The sequence below is a fragment of the Podarcis raffonei genome, chromosome 9 (assembly GCF_027172205.1).
Source record: "Podarcis raffonei isolate rPodRaf1 chromosome 9, rPodRaf1.pri, whole genome shotgun sequence".
NCBI classification, from domain to species: Eukaryota; Metazoa; Chordata; class Lepidosauria; order Squamata; family Lacertidae; genus Podarcis; species Podarcis raffonei.
In genome coordinates, this window is record NC_070610.1 from 69587878 (window position 1) to 69607999 (window position 20122).

The 20122-nt window shown below is 45.7% G+C and overlaps 1 protein-coding gene across 1 annotated transcript in view; it reads right to left on the reverse strand.

The window, feature by feature from the left end:
• The window catches only part of FRAS1 (Fraser extracellular matrix complex subunit 1), a 354385-nt gene that overhangs the window by 48652 nt on the left and 285611 nt on the right, over window positions 1-20122 (reverse strand). Inside the window, exons 41-53 of the mRNA XM_053404373.1 lie at window positions 19925-20115; window positions 19365-19518; window positions 18985-19248; window positions 17503-17691; window positions 16803-16922; window positions 15908-16087; window positions 13758-13882; window positions 12983-13123; window positions 12345-12572; window positions 11721-11834; window positions 7439-7589; window positions 2984-3143; window positions 1265-1427 (exon numbers count right to left, since the gene is read on the reverse strand). Coding sequence (XP_053260348.1) covers window positions 1265-1427; window positions 2984-3143; window positions 7439-7589; window positions 11721-11834; window positions 12345-12572; window positions 12983-13123; window positions 13758-13882; window positions 15908-16087; window positions 16803-16922; window positions 17503-17691; window positions 18985-19248; window positions 19365-19518; window positions 19925-20115 — 2180 coding nt within the window. The remainder of the gene's footprint in view (window positions 1-1264; window positions 1428-2983; window positions 3144-7438; window positions 7590-11720; window positions 11835-12344; window positions 12573-12982; window positions 13124-13757; window positions 13883-15907; window positions 16088-16802; window positions 16923-17502; window positions 17692-18984; window positions 19249-19364; window positions 19519-19924; window positions 20116-20122) is intronic.

Here is a 20122-nt window from a genome sequence, read left to right on the forward strand (position 1 = left end):
GTGACTGCTCCTGACTCAATACTCTCTGCCACGTTTTTCCACAGCTGGGTGAAATGAAGAGGTTCAGTCCAGGAAGCTTCTCTGGGCTTGTTACCATGCCCACCTAACACTTCACCCTTTGGGTAAGACATTGTAGAGCAGGGATCAGCAAACCTTTTCAGCAGGGGGCTGGTCCACTGTCCCTCAGACCTTGTGGAGGGCCGGACTATATTTTTTAGGGGGGAATGAACGAATTCCTATGCCCCACAAATAACCCAGAGATGCATTTTAAATAAAAGGGCACATTCTGCGGGCCAGATTTACAAGGCAATTGGGCCAGATCCAGCCCCTGGGCCTTAGGTTGCCTACCCATGGTGTTGAGCAGCCTTTCTCAAGAGAGAAAGAGTGCTTGAGAGCAGTACATGTGAAAAGGATCTAGGAGTCTTGGTTGACCACAAACTTGACATGAGCCAACAGTGTGACGCGGCAGCTAAAAAAGCCAATGCAATTCTGGGCTGCATCAATAGGAGTATAGCATCTAGATCAAGGGAAGTAATAGTGCCACTGTATTCTGCTCTGGTCAGACCTCACCTGGAGTACTGTGTCCAGTTCTGGGCACCACAGTTCAAGAAGGACACTGACAAACTGGAACGTGTCCAGAGGAGGGCAACCAAAATGGTCAAAGGCCTGGAAACGATGCCTTATGAGGAACGGCTAAGGGAGCTGGGCATGTTTAGCCTGGAGAAGAGGAGGTTAAGGGGTGATATGATAGCCATGTTCAAATATATAAAAGGATGTCACATAGAGGAGGGAGAAAGGTTGTTTTCTGCTGCTCCAGAGAAGCGGACACGGAGCAATGGATCCAAACTGCAAGAAAGAAGATTCCACCTAAACATTAGGAAGAACTTCCTGACAGTAAGAGCTGTTCGACAGTGGAATTTGCTGCCAAGGCGTGTGGTGGAGTCTCCTTCTTTGGAGGTCTTTAAGCAGAGGCTTGACAACCATATGTCAGGAGTGCTCTGATGGTGTTTCCTGCTTGGCAGGGGGTTGGACTCGATGGCCCTTGTGGTCTCTTCCAACTCTATGATTCTATGATTCAACCTGTGGGTCCCCAGATGTTGTTGAACTACAACTCCCATCACCCCTAGCTAGCAAGGCCAGAGCTCAGGGATGATGGCAGTTGTAGTCCAACAACATCTGGGGAACCACAGGTTGAGAACCACTGGTGTAGAGCATTCCATTGTGGATTTTTTCCCAGGGTGTGCAGCATTTTTCCTAAACCCACCTGGCCTGCATATTCCACGTAGTCCTGTTCTCCTGGCCGTGAAGCTGAGCTGGAGGTGGCAGTTCCCTGCTCCGTACGGCACAGAACAATAGCATATTGTTTGAGGTTACCCGTCCTCTTCACTGTGACACTGATGGAGCCTGCCTTTTCACTGACATTGTAGCTGGAAAGAGAGAGAGAGAATGAGTTCCCCCCCCTCCATGTAACCAAGGAGATGCAGCCCAGAGGCTCTGAAGTGCACAGAAACCAGTGGGGCTGAATACTGCTAAATTGTGAATTCATGTCCCACTGATTTCAGGGGGCTGAAGTCGATCACTACATTCAGTTTGTATCGGTTTAATTAATTTCAGTGCATTTGCTTCCTCTCGTTCAGCGAAGAATGTGCAATCTGCCTTAATTAGGGTGATTCGCCATAATTGAATTGGCGTGATCTGACGCCGGGGAAAAAATAAGTAAATAAAAGCGCCACGACAAAATTCTTCTTGTCAGAAATCTAGTTAGTACCAATCTGGTTGAACAATGCATCCTGTAGTGTGTTGCTCATTATCAGCTAATCAGATGTAAATATTATCTGTTGTAATCTGATCTGTGCGCTGCCTTGAGTTCCCCTTGGGAGATTAGGCGGGATAACAAAATATGTAAGTAAATAAAATAAACGAGCAAATACAGAGGCTGAAGTTAGACAGATCCGGCTGATTAGTTTAAGTCAGCAAATGGAAAGTCGACCCCATTTCGCCCCCATCCACAACACACATGCAGACCCACCCGTCTTCGTCTGCGGCAGGTGGCACAATGGGTCAGTGCATCTGGCTGTTAACCGGAAGGTTGGTGGTTCGAGCCCAGCCAGGCAGTCCATCCTGCCTGCCCACCAGTACCCCTGCCACTTTCCCTTCTTCTTGTCAATGACACACCTATTTTTCTGTCCCTGTACCTCATAAATGTGTTCCCCTTCCCAAGCTACCTGCTTGGTTCTTCAACTCTACGGTCTCCTTGGGTTGCAAAGACTCCTCCAACCACCCCTTTCTGTTTCTTAACCCACTGCACAAGGGCTATTTATTCCACACACTCCCTACCTCCTGGGTCTTCTTGCTGTTTGGCTTCCAGTTCCCAGTTCTCTCTAGCACCTTTGGCCTGGTCCCTGATTTTTGATAACAGCACAAAGCTGACCTCTGGAAGTTTTCCCTCCTATTTAAAGTGACCTCACCCCCTCACTCCTGTTTAACTATTTAAAATATTTACAGTGGTACCTCGGGTTACATACGCTTAAGGTTACATACACTTCAGGTTACAGACTCTGCTAACCCAGAAATAGTACCTCAGGTTAAGAACTTCGCTTCAGGATGAGAACAGAAATCGTGCTCCGGCAGCGCGGCAGCAGCAGGAGGCCCCATTAGCTAAAGTGGTGCTTCAGGTTAAGAACAGTTTCAGGTTAAGAACAGACCTCCGGAACGAATTAAGTACTTAACCCGAGGTACCACTGTATAGATTCCTTTTCTATTAAAACAACACCCAAAGTGGTTTACAAATAATTAAAACGACAATCCTCAAAGGCAAGCAAGCTTCTAGCCTCCAACTGTTTGTGAACATTCCATGACATCGCAGCAGCAAGGACTCAGCCAATGGGTGAAGCAGATTAAAGTTGACAGGCAGCTGCTAGAATCTTTAGCATTCTGAAGTGTAGCATACCTTAATTTTCTGCTGCTCAGCTGAGTAGCTTACCTGGTGTGCTGAAAGCTGATAAGAGACCACTGGATATGGAAGGTATTGTCAGTGACCACACTGGGTTTGCTGTCCTTTACAAGAAACTGAAAACTGTCTTCTGTCTCTTGAGTCTGCTCCTCGTATAGCACATACTCGATCAATCCCAAGTTCACTTCCTCTGTTGGGAAGAGACGCCTCAGTGAACTAATCTTCGAACTTAACAATTTTTGCATACGTAGATACCAGCCTCCCCCAACTTGGTTTCCCTCCAGATGTTTTTTTTAAATGCTTTTTGTAAAGTTTTCTTTAACACAAACAAAACAAAATAAATACACTAATATTCTACAACCTTATGTACACTTATTTTCCCAACGCTCTATCGAGCACGGACTTCCCTTCCTCCCTTCAGAGGTTTTCATATTAATTTTTCCTTTTTTCACAGATTCTTAACATCATCCTATTCATGCCATAAGATTTATTTTAATCCTACTACAGTCTTTAAACTTCTACAAGTATTACGTACATACTCCACAAATTTACTCCATTCACTTCTGAACTTTGTTTCCTCTTGGTTACGGATTCTGTGGGTCAGTTTTGCTAATTCCACATATTCAACCATTTTTGTCTGCCACTCTATTGATGTTGGTATTTCCTGAGTTTTCCATTTTGGGGCTCCTAAGATTCTGGCAGCAGTTGTAGCATACATAAATAATCTCTGATCTGCTTTTCTTATTTCATCTCCTACCAACCCCAGCAGAAATGCTTCTGGGTTTTTTGGGAAAGTATATTTAAACAATTTTTTTCAATTCGTTGTAAATCATATCCCAAATTGTTTTCATTTTCTCACACGTCCACCACATGTAAAAAAATTCTCCATCCTTCATTCTACATTTCCAACATGCTTTACTGCTCATTCTGTACATTTTTTGCTAGCTTGACAGGTGTTAAATACCATATTTTTCGCTCTATAACACGCACCTGACCATAACACGCACGTAGTTTTTAGAGGAGGAAAACAATAAAAAAATATTCTAAATGAAACAGTGGATGTATGATTTTTGTGGTTCATGCTGTGGTCATAGACGTGATCTGACGGTGAGTTTGGGGTCGCCCAATGCAAAAATCCTGAGGATTCATGTGGATCCATGCTTTGTAACCACGTTTTTGCGCCATTGCAGCCCCATGAAACAGTGGGTGCGTATGTATTTTTTGGTGCAGGCTGTAGCCATGGATATGCTATGTGATCTGATGGTGAACTTGGGGTGACCCAGTGCAAAAATCCTGAGGATCCATGTGGATCCGTGCTTTGTAACCACGTTTTAAGTGGGGAGGGAAGGAAAAGCATTCAAGGGACAAGGAGCACGTGTGGGGTGTGTGGAGAAGGATGCTGCTAATAATGCAGAAGAGGGGTTTAAGGGAAGAAGGAACACGCGTGGGGTGTGTGGAGAAGGATGCTGCTAATAATGCAGAAGAGTGGTTTAAGGGGAGAAGGAACACGTGTGGGGTGTGTGGAGAAGGATGCGGCTAATAATGCAGGCGAGGGGTTTAAGGGGAGAAGGAACACGTGTGGGGTGTGTGGAGAAGGATGCGGAGAGAAGGAACACGCGTGGGGGGGTGGAGAAGGATGCGGCTAATAATGCAGGCGAGGGGTTTAAGGGGAGAAGGAACACGCGTGGGGTATGTGGAGAAGGATGCTGCTAATAATGCAGGCGAGGGGTTTAAGGGGAGAAGGAACACGCGTAGGGTATGTGGAGAAGGATGCGGCTAATAATGCAGGCGAGGAGTTTAAGGGGAGAAGGAACACGCGTGGGGTGTGTTCAGAAGGATGCTGCTAATGATGCAGGAGAGGGGTTTAAGGGGAGAAGGAGCTTGCGTGGGGTGTGTGGAAAAGGAGCTTTTTGGCGAGCTGAGCGGGGAGGGGGGAGGGAAAGAGCACTGTTGCTTTAAAGGAGCCAACCGGACAGCACCCACTTACAGCAGTGTAAGCAGCTCCTTTCCTCTCCCGCTTTGCTCCTTCTCTCCCTCTTTGCTGCTTTACGCAGCCAATGGCAAATCCCCTGCAACCCAAGTCCTGCTCAGCGGATCAGCCGAGATGCTGGGAGAATCATAATTTCCCCCTCTCCCTCATCCCGTGCCCTCCTGTCCCCAGCAGCCTTTTTAAAAACTTTTTTACTGGTTTTCACTGCGCTCGTGGCTCAGAGCCCTCCTGTGCCCTGCCGTCCCTCTGCAGCCTCATTGCTCCATTTAGAGAGCGCACAGACCTTTGCTAGCTGAGGCTGCAGCAGCTGTTGCTGGCTACGCGGCGCTTTTTCCGGCTCGCTATGGCTCCCTTCTGTCCCTCCTCCCGTGTAAGCGGCTGCTGGCCGCTTTGCTGCCATGGCTCTCCTTCCCTCCCTCCTCCTCGGCTCCTTCCCCTCCTCCTGGCTGTAAAGCAAGCAAAGCTAGAGCCGTGCAAAGCCCTGCAAGCGGCTCCCGCTTTGCTTGACTGACGGCAGCCATGGCTCTGGTCGAGTGCATTCACTCCGTAACACGCACAGGCATTTCCCCTTACTTTCTAGGAGCAAAAAAGTGCGTGTTTTGGAGCGAAAATTACGGTACCAGCGGTACATCATTTTCATTATGTTTTCTTTTAAAGTAGTACACGCCGTAAATTTTAAGCCTCCGTTCCACAGTTTCACCCAAGCGTCATATTCGATGTTATATCCAAAATCTATTGCCCATTTTATAATTACTTCTTTTGTCAGTTCATCTTTTGTGTTCCATTCCAGTAAAAAGTTATACATTTTCGATAACCCTCCAGATGTTGTTGAGACTCCCATTCCTGCTTTAGTAGAGCATGCTTTTGAATTATGGTGCCGGAGGAGACTCTTGAGAGTCCCGTGGACTGCAAGCAGATCAAACCTATCCATTCTGAAGGAAATCAGCCCTGAGTGCTCACTGGAAGGACAGATCCTGAAGCTGAGGCTCCAAGACTTTGGCCACCTCATGAGAAGAGAAGACTCCCTGGAAAAGACCCTGATGTTGGGAAAGATGGAGGGCACAAGGAGAAGACAGAGGACGAGATGGTTGGACAGTGTTCTCGAAGCTACAAACATGAGTCTGACCAAACTGCGGGAGGCAGTGGAAGACAGGAATGCCTGGCGTGCTCTGGTCCACGGGGTCACGAAGAGTCGGACACGACTAAACAACAACAAAAGATTCTTGATCTTAGGGTCGTGGGTTTGAGCCCCAAGTTGGGCAAAAGATTCCTGCATTGCAAGGGGTTGGACTAGATATCCCTTGCGGTTCCTTCCAACTCTATGATTCTATCAGTTCCAGCCACCATGACCTATTTATTTGCTTATTTAATTTATATACTGCCCTATACCCGGGGGTTTCAGGGTGGTTTACTGAATAAAATCAAGACATAAAACCACAAAATACATAATAAAAATAAAAACAACAACCCCATAGCCACCCCCCCAAGCATATTTTAAAAGGACATAGGACGTATATCAGATCAACCAAAGGCCTGGTTAAAAAGGAACGTTTTTGCCTAATGGTATATAATGAAGGTGCCAGGCAAACTTCCCTAGGGAGAGCATTCCACAGACAGGGAGCCACTGCAGAGAAGGCCTGTCAAGAGACGATGGGAGCTGGAGTTGAACAACATCTGGAGGGTAGTAGGCTGAGGAAGTGATATAAGTCATAAGGTTTCTGGATGTGGCTTGCAAATTGATATAAAATGTTTGAATAAAGCAAGAACGACACAAAGAACTACAAAACAGCCCTGATGGATGTGGCTTGGAGATGGCTCTGAGATTTCTCAGCCTCCTCATTCATTCATTTATGCAATTTGCATTCGCTTTCAAAAAAAATGCATGCAATGATGGCAGCAGGGCCTTCAGTCCCTCCCTGTGAAATTCAAAAGCCTCACTGTGTTGTTCCGATTTGTGGAATGTGGACGGGACTTAAAACCAAACATATGTTGAATTGGTGCAAACCAAATTTAGACTGATTGGTTCTTCCCTGGCCTCCAACATACCGAAAAGTAATAAAGGTAAAGGTAAAGGGACCCCTGACCATTGGGTCCAGTCGTGGCCGACTCTGGGGTTGCGGCGCTCATCTCACTTTACTGGCCGAGGGAGCCGGCATACAGCTTCTGGGTCATGTGGCCAGCATGACTAAGCCGCTTCTGGTGAACCAGAGCAGCTCATGGAAACGCCGTTTACCTTCCCCACCGGAGCGGTACCTAATTATCTACTTGCACTTTGACATGCTTTCAAACTGCTAGGTTGGCAGGAGCAGGGACCGAGCAACGGGAGCTCACCCCGTCGCGGGGATTCAAACCACCGACCTTCTGATTGGCAAGTCCTAGGCTCTGTGGTTTAACCCACAGCGCCACCCGCGCCCCCTGAAAAGTAATACAGTGCAGCTAAAACTATGATGAAGCACAAAAAAGGGCAAATGTCTTTCCTAGCATTGCTTTCCTACCTTGAGTAAACGTAGTCACTGACACTCCCGGCTGCAACTTCTTTTCCACATAACCGTGCTCTGGCCCAGCTGTTATCTCGTAGATCAGCTGTTTGTCTTCTGTATCGGGATCCATAGTCAACAGCTCTTTTTTGGTGATCAGATTTTTTGGCTGGATTGAAGACACGAAGGCAGTGTTTATACACTTAAACAGATATCAACAGTTCCTGGGTCTGAGCCAGAAAGTTGGAACTAAGAGTTTATTCCAATGGATAAAGGTTATTCCCTTGGGCTACATTCGTAAATCTGAATGTCCGTCCCTTAAGAACTGGCTCTGAAATCTAACCTTCTCTGAAGGCACCAGAGGAAGAGATGAGCTGCTTTGGAAGAAGAGGGAGGGAAAAGGAGGGCAAGGAAACTAGAAAGAAGTTATGGAAAATCGAGGCTCCACTATGGGGTCAGTTAAGCAGTTTGATTGTTTATCTATTTATCCAGTTATTCTTACCCTGTTGCTCAGCCAAGACGATTAATAAGTTCAAACCTACTTGGCTGCTATGATGCCTGTATCTACGAACACAGAAAGCTGCTTTAGGCTGGGACCACTGAGTCCATCTAGTTCAGTGTTGTCTACATGGACTGGCAGAAGCTCTATAGGGTTTCAGACAAGGAATCTTTCACATCTCTACCTGAAGACATTGAAGATGTCATTTCCCTGTATCCACAGCAAAACATGTCATGGGAGGAAGCAGAAAGCAGGGTCCAAGGCTGGTATCAGTTTTATTGGAGAAGGAAAACTCTGATCCTTAACCTCTGCTGCTTTGCGGCCATACTCACTTGTGAGAAAGGCTTCGGGAATAAACCTCCAAGGAAAAATCTGTACCCACTGCCTTGCAGGGTATATTTGGGAGAAGAAAAGGCTAGGGAATAAATCCTACACAAATCTGGAATGGAGTCCCTAAAATGGTAGGATGGCACTTCATACACTTCCTTCCAGCAACTCCTGCAGCCAAGCTGGTGCCAAACTCTGCTTTCCTTTACGATACGATAATCTTTATTGTCATTGTCTCATACAGAACAACGAAATTGAAGAAATCTACATCAGACATTCAAAAACCAACAAGCCTGCTATCCCAGCTATCCCAGCCTGGTTAGCCCGTAAAAACTCTGATACCCCATAATTAAATACAATATACTCCCATAGAGACTACCTTAAACTTGGTTTAAAACCAAAATTGCATTGGGATAGAAACTGTTTCTCAGGCGGCTAATCCTAGTCTTTATAATCCTGTACCTTCTTCCAGAAGGCAGAAGCTGAAAGAGATAATTTCCGGGGTACGCACTATCCTGTACTATCTCTGCAGCTTTCTTATGGGACCTGGAAGCATAGATTTGATCCAAGGTGGGAAGAGTGCACCCAATTATTCTCTCCATAGTCTTTACAATCCTGGACAGCATTGTTTTTTCCCTGGCCGTGCAGCTCCCAAACTACACACACTTTGGACCTCAACAGGGATGCTGGGGTGGGGGAGTCTTGTTGTCTGGGCAGCCCATGACGTCCATACACACTGCCCAGGCTTGCACCCCAGGAAGGTCACTTTGGTGCTCTGCAGCCACAGTAAAGGTAAAGGACTCCTGGAGGGTTAAGTCCAGTCAAAGGCGACAATGGTGTTGCAGCGCTCATCTCGCTTCAGGCCAAGGGAGCTGGCCTTTGTCCACAGACAGTTTTCTGGGTCATGTGGCCAGCATGACTAAACTGCTTCTGGCACAAAGGAACACTGTGACGAGTGCCAGAGCGCATGGAAGCGCCATTTACCTTCCCGCTGCAGTGGCACCTATTTACCTACTTGCACTGGTGTGCTTTTGAACTGCGAGGTTGGCAGAAGCTAGGCACTGTGGTTTGACTTCAGGTTAAGAACATACCTCCAGAACGAATTAAGTTCTTAACCTGAGTACCACAGTACATCGATTGCTTTCACCACAGAATCCGAACGGAGGTGACCAGAAAACACCACCGCTTACAACAAAATCCAAAATACCAATAACTGACCTAGTTGGTCTCTAAGGTGCTACTGGAAGGATTTTTTTAATTTGTTTTGTTTTGTTTTGTTTCTACTACAGCAGACCAACACGGCTACCTACCTGTAACTGGCTCTTGAAGGTATGAACTAACACCAAGTAGGGTGGGAAACAGGGAAACTGCACCAACACCTATCCACATAGCAGAGCTTTCAATTTATTTATTTTTAAAAAGCACCTGCCTTCATTTCCACACCTTTTAATTAGTGATGGAATTACAGCAATTAATCAACAAGCGCTTCAGGAACACAAATGCCAATAGGAGCAGAGTAAGACATCGGAGTGAGCAGGTCTACGGAGTGGGTGGGAAGGAACTGTGCTGTCAGGGACCTTAGTCCTGCAGTTTAAGATGGATGGCTTTGTTTAGCCACAGCTGCTGATGCAACAAGCAAGGGAGCCCTGCTCCATCCATCATCACGGCTGGCAGCATTAAGGAAGAAGGACAACTCCCCCTTCGCTTAAAGCACTCTTAACTCCAGAACCACACCCCCCCCCCGTTTTTTCAGTCAATACCACATGGCAAGGTTTATAGATTTCATGCCCCAGAAGATCTGGGCAATGAGGCACAGCTGTAAGGACAACCTGTGGGCATTTAATCATCAGTGATGCTGGAGAGTGAGCGAGGAGGCGAGATGCTTCTCCAGCAAGCGTTTCAACCCACGTAACATTTGGTGTGGAAAAGCTCCATGCCAGGCCTGAAATAAAAGAGGAAAGATGGAGCTCTTCTCCGGTGAGTCGGGAAAAGGTATCTTCTGTTTGGAGAGGGGGTGCGTCAAAATGCGATGTGCCCCCGCTTGTGAGCCCCAAACTCACTCTGTGGTCAACTGAAAATGGGATTTGCCCAGGAACTTGGGTGCTACAGACTCCACTGGGCCAGGCAGCAACCCCGACCCCACAACAAAGAAGAAGAAGGAGAATTTGGACTTGATATCCCGCTTTATCAATACTCTAAGGAGTCTCAAAGCGGCTAACATTCTCCCCTCCCTTCCTCCCCCACAACAAACACTCTGTGAGGTGAGTGGGGCTGAGAGACTTCAGAGAAGTGTGTCTAGCCCAAGGTCACCCAGCAGCTGCATGTGGAGGAGCAGAGAAGCGAACCCGGTTCACCAGATTACGAGTCCACTGCTCTTAACCACACCACCACACTGGCTCTCAAAGGTGGGGAGAGCTCACAGTGCCAGCCTGGTCTCTAACACGTGTGTCGTTCGCAGCTGGAATTATGGTGTTTGCCATTTTTAATCTATCTAGCAGATTCATATCCTGGCTTTCCACCATTTAGATCTTCAAAGTGATTTGCAAGCATGTTTGAATACAGTCTCGCTGGAGGGCTAGGGTGGCGTATCCCATTTCACTGCCTGAGGCGAAACAGGAAGGTGCTTCCTTGCCCCTGCTGGAGCCTCCCTTATATGGGTTCTGCAGCAGCGCCCACAAAGTGACAACAGCAGTTTCAAGAAGATCTCGTGAGATCTCGCGGAGCTCTTGTGAGAACTTGCAGAGCGCTGCGTTCTGGGTTTCTGCCACCTAAGGCGGCTGCTTCAGCCCACCACATGGGTGGACCTGCCCTGGCAATGGCTGACTTTCCACATAGAATCATAGAATTGTGGTGTTGAAAAGGACCACAAGGGTCATCTAGTCCAACCCTGAGCAATGCAGGAATCTTTCGGGGCTTGAACCCACGACCCAGCCTCATGCTCTACCGACTGAGCTATCCAGCCTAGAGCATCTTCCATGTAGAACAAAGGAACAGAATCTCTCGCCCTTCAGGAGAATGATGTCTATGAGGACCCTAGTTGTCTTTAACATCACTGCTTGGCCAGCTACCTTTCCATAGTTAAACCAGGCTCAAGGCAGCTCACAGAATCAGAAAATTAACGCCCTTCATTCTTAACAGTTGCAAAAATGTAAACAAACTGCAAATGTTCATAAACAATAGCCTAATGAAAACATCTAAAGAAATATAGAATAAATTTAAGCAACCCCCACATACTTCATATTAAGTTTTAACTTCTGGCAAATCCAGAAGTGGGGCAGGTAAGAATATCTGGGTCAGGAGGACAGGGCTCAAGCCCAAGTAGTCCTCAAATTATATTGCCAATGCAACTTTCAAGACCTGGAAAAGCTGCCCATTTTCTGTTCTGCACCTCTGACACCTATTCAGTAGCCTTTCCCAATTTTCTCCATGCACCAAAACGTGTGACTTGAAAACAAAGCAAACGTGAAAGCCTACCTTGCCATCCATGTACTCCAGCCACTGCAGGCCCAAGTTTGTGACAATTCTCGGGGTTCCATCATCCACAGGAAGAATTTCCACTCTGAACAACTGGGGCGCAGCAGTCACAAGCTGAGAAAACATTTGTGCTCTTATTTTGTAAAATTTAGATACCGTTTGAACGTAACCCCTGCCCTCCCTCTCAAAATATTTCACAGAATTGATTACACTGTTTCTGCTACTCACATTGTGTTCTGAGGGCAGAATTAGACTGACTAACCCATACTAGTTACACTGGCAGCAGAATCAGATGGTACAACTCTTGCTGGACTGTATCATTTCAGACTGTTAGTAGGGAGAGCACATGTTTGAAGAGTCCCCTACGAAATCAAGGAAAACTAAGGCACAGTCTCACAGCCAGCGAAAACTTACAGAACAGGGAGAAAAGTTCTCAAATTGGCTTCCCCCCCCTTAACATGTTAGCTTTCTGTGGATATGGAGGTCTCTACCCATCACCTGCCACCCAAAGGGAAGCGCTGAAATTTGCGCTTCTCAACCTGAAGTTGTACAAGCTACATACGATGCTACCGTATGTCGGGATGGACTCAGACTGAGCTCTAAAGCCAGCACGGTTTCCCCAACCTCTTTCCCATCCTCCTCCACGACGAAAAAGGGATTGGATCCATCGGACGCAGTGAAGGTGAAGCGGTCCTCCAGGGAGTTGCTCCCATCGTGACTATAACTGATCCGGTTCTGGAAGACATCCTCCATTGTGAAGGTGTGGGTCTGGCGATAGCGGTGCCCGTCGCTGGTCCATTCGATCAGGCCATGTCGTGGCGGCTGCACAATCGTGAATGTGATGGATCTGGCCTGAGAGCAAGAAGGGAATGTGTGAAGGGGACCTGAAGAGCTGGGATCAAGATAAGTGGAGACTATGCATGTGTGAAAACTCTTCCTCTGCTCCTCCCTTTTCAACCCCCTCCTGGTTCTGGGTGACAGTGGTGCAGGAGATGGTGGGGAAGCACTTGGACCTTCACTTGTTTGACGTGCCTCTTCCTCCAACCCCTCCTTGCTCAGCCCTCCAGCTCTGGAGCACCCCCTGCCTCTGACTCTTGCCTCCCGTTTGGTACAGGGCCCCCCACAAATCACTGCTCCCCTCTCCTGAGTCAGACTCCTTCCCTCCCTTTTCCTGGGGCACACTAGACCCTGACACAGGACAGTTCTTATTCCAAATGGATTCTGCAGTGCTTCAAGGAGCAAAGAGACAGAAAGGGCTTCACCTCTGTGTCCATGTCTGTGGCTTTAAGCTCAAACTCTGTGATGGTCTTCCTCACTCCTTCTTGCACCCTCATCCCAGGGCTCTGAACAACAGGCAAAGAGTCGTCTACCGGGTTAATGGTGATGTCAAAATTCTGGCTCACCTACAGGGGAAAACAGATGAAGCGAAAATAAAAACCAGATTCCCATCTAATGCGACTTTCATGGACAAACTCTGCCTGAGCATCTGGGGCACTCTTGAAATTTTGCAGGTGGAATTCAGTTGCATACTGGCAAATTCAGGTTCCATTTTGTTGTTTAGTCATTTAGTCATGTCCGACTCTTCATGACCCCATGGACCAGAGCACGCCAGGCCCTCCTGTCTTCCACTGCCTCCCGCAGTTTGGTCAAACTCATGCTAGTAGCTTCGAGAACACTGTCCAACCATCTTGTCCTCTGTCGTCCCCTTCTCCTTGTGCCCTCCATCTTTCCCAACATCAGGGTCTTCAGGGTCTTTTCAGGTTCCATACTTAAGTGGATTTGGCAATCTCTTACACAACTTGCCAACTTCCCCCTTTCCCCATAAAATTCGACTGAGTTACGGGAAAATGCCCTGGAAAGTGTGGATAAAATGATTGCTTTGCACAACGTTGACCAGCCTTTCTACAAAAAAATCAGAGTGTACGCTCAATAAACAGCTGGCTTCGGATAACCTTCCTGCAAACTTTGTGTAAACAAATATGAATGGACGTCTGCCTGGAGCTGACTTTTGCCAAGAACAAAAGGAAATCCACTCACCTCATGTGTGCCATCGGAAACGGAGAAGGCAAATGTGTCAGAATGTTTCTCATCCTCACTGGTATGGATGTACTGGATGTTGCGGGAGACCAGGTCTGCCTGTCTGAAGGAGCTAATCCTTCTGCCTAGAGTACCAGGAAATGGCAGGGGAAAGAAAACAGCAGCAAGCTGATGATTCTGCAATCTTATGGACTAGAAACTTCCCTTAGAGAAACAAAACTGTTTAGGGCTGCCCTACTCATGATTCGCGGTTGGCTAGATGAGTCACCTACCCCACAATCAACCCAAAGAAGTATGCAGAGTAGTTACATTTGTATAACTCTTTTTTTAAATAAATTTTTTATTAGTTTTCCAACATGAATTAAACACATTACAACTCACAATACGTAGACAAACAAACATATAAACACGTATAATTTCATAACCTCTTTTTCTTAAGCCTTATTTCACCGACTTCCCCATGCCTCCCTTTTCTGCATCCCTGTTTTAAAATTTTCCAGCAACCCCTGATTTCAATTAACTTATAATTCACTTTCTTTAAACCTTCTTCCCTTACCCAATCATTTACCACTGCAATTCTGTTTTACATTACCCATGACATTTTAGCACTCATTAATTTTACAACAGTTCTTAAGATAAACTTTGTATTTCTTCCAATCTTCTTCCACTGTCTCTTTTCCTTGGTCACGGATTCTGCCAGTCATCTCAGCCTACATTTGTATAACTCAAGCACAAAATTCATTTGTCGTTCGGGACATAACCCTGGGCATATCGGTGTCCGAGGTGGGAAATCCAAACAGCACCCCTTCCAGCAGGAATTGCTTCCTCTACGTATGTGTGCACACACGCAAAAGCGGTGGAGAAGGGTTGGTATAGCACAAAGAGAAGGAACAGTTCCTCAAAGGCTGTCCAATTTTGATTCTGTCTCCGCCCATCCCATGTTAAATATAATTGTATACTGAAATGGAAAATAACTCTGCAATGGGTCTGCATGCATACTGTGATGCATGGCATGGAAATTTCCACTGAAGCTAAAGAAGTGCTGAAAAGAGAGCCTAACAGATTGATAATAATAATAATAATAAAATATTTATACCCCGCCCTCCCCAGCCAGGGCCGGGTTCAGGGCGCCTAACACCAAATTCTGTAGGGCTGTATCATGGGACTGTATCTTTGTGCCTCATTCACAAGGCATCAGGATGTATTACAAGTCTATGCATATGCTAATCTGTTGGCTTCCATCTTGGATGGAGTGACTCTTTGTTCTCAAGCTACTGGAGAGAATGGATGTGCTAATCTCTTCTCTGGGAAAACAGCTTCAGGCTAATGGAGGCTGGAATGAAGAAGAGAGAGAGCTTTGATTTTTAGCTCTGGGTGGAAGATGTTCATAATCTAATATATTTTACCTATGCTGGGATCAGTATAAGATATTATGCATCTATCCAAACGTAATTTTATTCTTTAAAATAATAATAATAATTTATACCCCATCCATCTGGTATAAATGTTTGTTTTGGGTCAACCTCTGTGAGTAAAGCTTTTGAACTGTATTTTCCAGACTAGAGAATTTCTTATTTCAAAGAGTCAGCTTTAATTCACTCAACTGCTTCTAAACACCCAATATTAATAATCTCAGTATCCCAGATGGGCTTTTCCCATTGGTTAATGTTGTTGGGATACTGCCAGGGAGATAAAGTCCATCTGAGCCCCCAAGCTCGGTGCCGGACGATCCATCGACCTCCCGTAGTCACGCAGTACCAGCAATTTAGCGACACTAAGCCACAGGCTTAGTGCACACTCTAACAGCAGAATTCACACAGCAAAAGTTGCACAGCATGAGAGCAGAACAGCATATTTACAGTTTATTCGGCGTTGGTCAGAACAAAGAAGACATGACCGTCTGCTCCGACTGCTCAGGCAAAACAGCAGAAAACGAAAGGAACAGACAACAGAAACATCCTGTGAGACAGGAAATTACGCAGGCTGTTATACAAACATCCTGCTCCCTTTTAAGGTGGAACGGAAATATCCTAACAAATGTTCCTTCATCGGGGGAAAATATTGCCCACCCCTGCCTTTAAAGCCCACAGTTAAGTCTTGTCAAGCACTTGGCTTGATATTGCTCCAAAAAACAGTGAACATTTGCAAACCTGGTGTTGCAGAGTGCTCTAGGTGCCCCAGCTGGGGCTGCTTAGTAATCCTGTACAGGAGATCACTTGGCTCGCTGTCCTGATCCACAGCGGACAACTCAAGAGTGGTGATCTTCTTCACAGAGTTCTCGTCCAAGGCCAGTCCTGTGTTGACAATGATGGATGGTGGCAACCAATCTTCTGGGAGAATCAGAGGCAAAAGGGTAAGACCAACAGCTTCCTTGCTTCCGTTTTCCTGCCTCTCGTGAATATTCTAAACTAGGCTGCTACCTGGTTAATGAAATCTTAGCCAATTCGCCATATGCGTTTTAGCATATCAATCAGTTAAATTTGCATACATTTGGCATCATCTGAGAACAGGTGTTTCCTCCTGAGGAAAAGGAAAAGGGGGACTACGTCTTCTAAGATGGTGTTTGTCATCTCCACTTTTTACATAAAGGTAAAGGGACCCCTGACCATTAGGTCCAGTCGTGGCCGACTCTGGGGTTGCGGCGCTCATCTCGCTTTATTGTCCGAGGGAGCTTCCGGGTCATGTGGCCAGCATGACTAAGCTGCTTCTGGCGAACCAGAGCAGCGCACGGAAACGCCGTTTACCTTCCCACCGGTGTGGTACCTATTTATCTACTTGCACTTTGACGTGCTTTCGAACTCCTAGGTTGGCAGGAGCAGGGACCGAGCAATGGGAGCTCACCCTGTTGCAGGGATGGTAATGGGGAAGCAGGGCCCCATTACCTTCAGGAGCTTAGGGCCTCATCAAACCTAAATCTGGCCCTGCTTCCCCCTCTGCTGAAACCATGTTCCCTCCTTAATTTCCTTGTTTCCAGTTAACAACAGCCAAGTTGCCTTCCTCGCCAAAGAGAAAACAAGGGTTTGCAACAGAATCCCTTGGCCTTACCCATTACCCGAAGCGTAAACGCCTGGTCCGCCATTTTGTTTCCTTCCGCATCAGCCACATCAAAAACGAAAGCAAATATCCCACCGGGGTGCCCTTTCTCGTGGCTGTACTCCACCTGTCCTGTGGGGAGATAAAATGAGAATGAGCTTCTGTTACTGTCTTCTTCTTTTCCCCCAAAATTTTTTTTATTGGTTTTCCACATTTATTACAAAAAAGACATTACAAAACACACAACAAAGAAAAACACTTTACAATACAGTAAGCTAAACACAGAAAAAGAATTATTTCTTCAGATATCTAATTCTCATAACATTAATAACTGACTTCCTCGCATCCCCTCTAACTGAATTTCATTATATCACCTGTATGGCAGTTCTCCAAATTCATATTTCTAATAATATTGACTCCTAAGATGTGTCACTGTCTTCTTGATGTCTGTGACTAGCGGAGCCACCCAAACGACAGGAAGTCAACGTAATTTTGGGCAGGGTACATTAAGCTGGTGTAAACGATCCTTATTCCAAACTCCACTGAGGAGCGAGACAACTACCCACTGAGCCAGCACGAGTCTGGCAGAGGGAAAACAAACCTTTTTAGAAATCCAGTTTTGTACTAAAGCATCAATCCAGGAATGTGAGACTCAACTGAACACACATACACTATGGAACTCTCCTGTGGAACAGGGACTGGGAGTGCTCACCTTTATTTATATCCGCCTGTGTGAAGCTTCTCACTGGTCCTTTAGCAGAGATCTGATCAAGTGAATCTCTTTTATGGATACGCAGAATTCCAAGCACAGGGTCTTTCTTCATGATGTATCTGATAGCCAGGTCATCCGAATCGGAGTCTGTGGCCTTCAAGTGCTGGTCTGTAAGGACTGCCACAGAGCCTAAATGGCAAACGAAAAGTCAAATACCTGCTATTCCTCCTTGCATAATCATTCTGAAGATAATGAGTGAATCTTTATTTGTGCCAGCCATCGGCCATAGCAATAAAACAACAATATACTTTATACAAAGAATAGAAATAAAAAGTCAATTATATAAAATACATTTTAGGGTTTTGAATCAATAGTCAAATAGTGGATCTTATTCTGACTGCCCCAGCTATAAACCTTGCAACCTTTGCTGTCACCTGCTCATCTTGATCTGCCAAGAGAAAGGACACTGTGGTTGGGTGGTTGGGCAACCCGGAATGGACAATAAAAGAGGGGCGATAATCTCATTCCTCAAGTCTTTATAAAGAGTGCAAGCCAGAATATAATGAACATCTCTGTGGTATAACCACATTCATCCTAGATAAACAGGGATAACATCCCAAAAATATTCAGATAATTCGGAAGTTCGGATAAACAGAACTGTTGCTTTAGATGAGGGGGAAGGGTGACTTGAATGAAGGGCCACAAATGGGAAGGGAGAACTAATATTTGCAAAAGTTTAAAAGTCTACAGGGTATTCAATGTGAATTGTATGTGCTAATTCTTATTTGCTATTGCCCCTGCCTCTTTCTTGCCTCTAATTCCTCCACTGAAATTTACATTGGCTGCATCTGGATATTGCAATAAGCTTAGGGTAGTTTACTTGCTTATATAGGGTCACATGCATTGAAATGATAATAACAGGTGTTGAGCTGTACACAAAACCATGTTGCCTTTGCCAAGCAAATTTGCAGTTTAAACTATGGGCAAATCAGTTCAGAAGGAGAGGCCAAATGATGCAAAAGAACAAAATATGGGAGAGGCAAGGTGTTACCAGAAGGATAGTTAAACTTCAGAGAAGATCTTGCATAGGGCATAAGTCATGGGAGCATTCTGAAGGCAGAAAATGGCCAATTGTGCAAGAAAGCATTGCAGGCTTAAAACTACTTGAATAATTATTCCCTCTTCCTAAGGGGACCCTGAGAATTGTAGCTCTGGGACAATGAACTAAGAAGGAACTCAAAGAATCTCTCAACCAGTTCCTATTTGGCTCTATGAATAAGCTTTTGCTGTTAAAATGATATAAAACCATAATACACATGTAGTGAGTTACAGTGAACTTGGATACTGGATCTTTCTTTGCACACAGAATGTATTGCATTAAAAAAAAAGTTTTTATACAGAGAGTTAAGTTCTGATTGTTCATTTGGCTGTCAGCATCACTACCACTGCCACAAAAAGTGCGACTGATGCCCACCCCCTTACCGGCAGAAAGTTGCAAGCCCCTGTTCACAACTAATCTGGGTGGCTCCGACTTGGACAACTCAATGAAAAACTCCACCTTCCCAGTCTGCGTGTAGAGGCCGTCGGAGAGTGAAAATCTGAACTCATCAGACTGGACACTGGAACTGCCCAGTGTGTAAATGATTAGTTCATCCAGGACATCTTGGTAGGTAAAGGTGGAGCCCTCAGACAGGGTTTGACCGTTCTCCAAGGGATCCAGATGAGACTGTCTCTTGCGGAGATAACCTGAGAATAAGGTGAACATACCTTTTATCATATGTGATGGTCGTGTAAGGTAATAAAAGCCTAAAAAAATAATTCGAAGTCCACTTGCTCAGCAATATCAGAAACTTGTCTCTTACCATAAGTGGGTTTCTTGGTCACTACAAAGACCAGTTGGTTGTCCGGAGTGTCCAGGTCCTTCATGCTCAAGGAGGAATTTGTGATCACCACCCCTGTGCTTTCCTGCACTTTGACAGGCTCCACCTCCATTTCCGGGGACTCATCATTTAGACGCTACAATAACACAAAGACGTTTGTGAAAGACAGTGCACTCACGCAATGCCACAAAGTTGGGGGGGTGGGGGATAAGAAATGCAACTAGAAGCTGCAACATCCGATTCAAAATCGGTTTTGCAAATGTAAACACATACAAACAGCTTCGGCTGAATCTGGAACTCTGTGTGTCCAGGTTTTTTGGGTAAATCAGAATGGCAACTTAATTCTAAGTTTCTAGAACATTAAGGTATCACAAACAGCACAAAACATACCAGCAATGTGAATTGATATCCCATATTAATATTTGTGGGGTTTCATATATTCAAACTAATCACAAGAGAGGTTTCAGATTTCTAGTGGATAATGCACACATCCTCTCTAAACTCAACAGGTTTTATGAATCAAACCCAACAAGTGAGCTCACCTTGATTGTGATGTTGACGCTGCTGGTTTCTGATTGGCTGAAGCCATCGCTGACATAAAAGCTAAAGGTGTCCGTGGATGGCTCAATACTTTCGTGGACGCTTTGAAAGTAATAGATATGGTTCTCTACCACATCTTGAATTGAGAACGAGAGCTCTGAGCTCGCAGTGTGTCCAGGACCAAGTCGCCTACCTGCAAA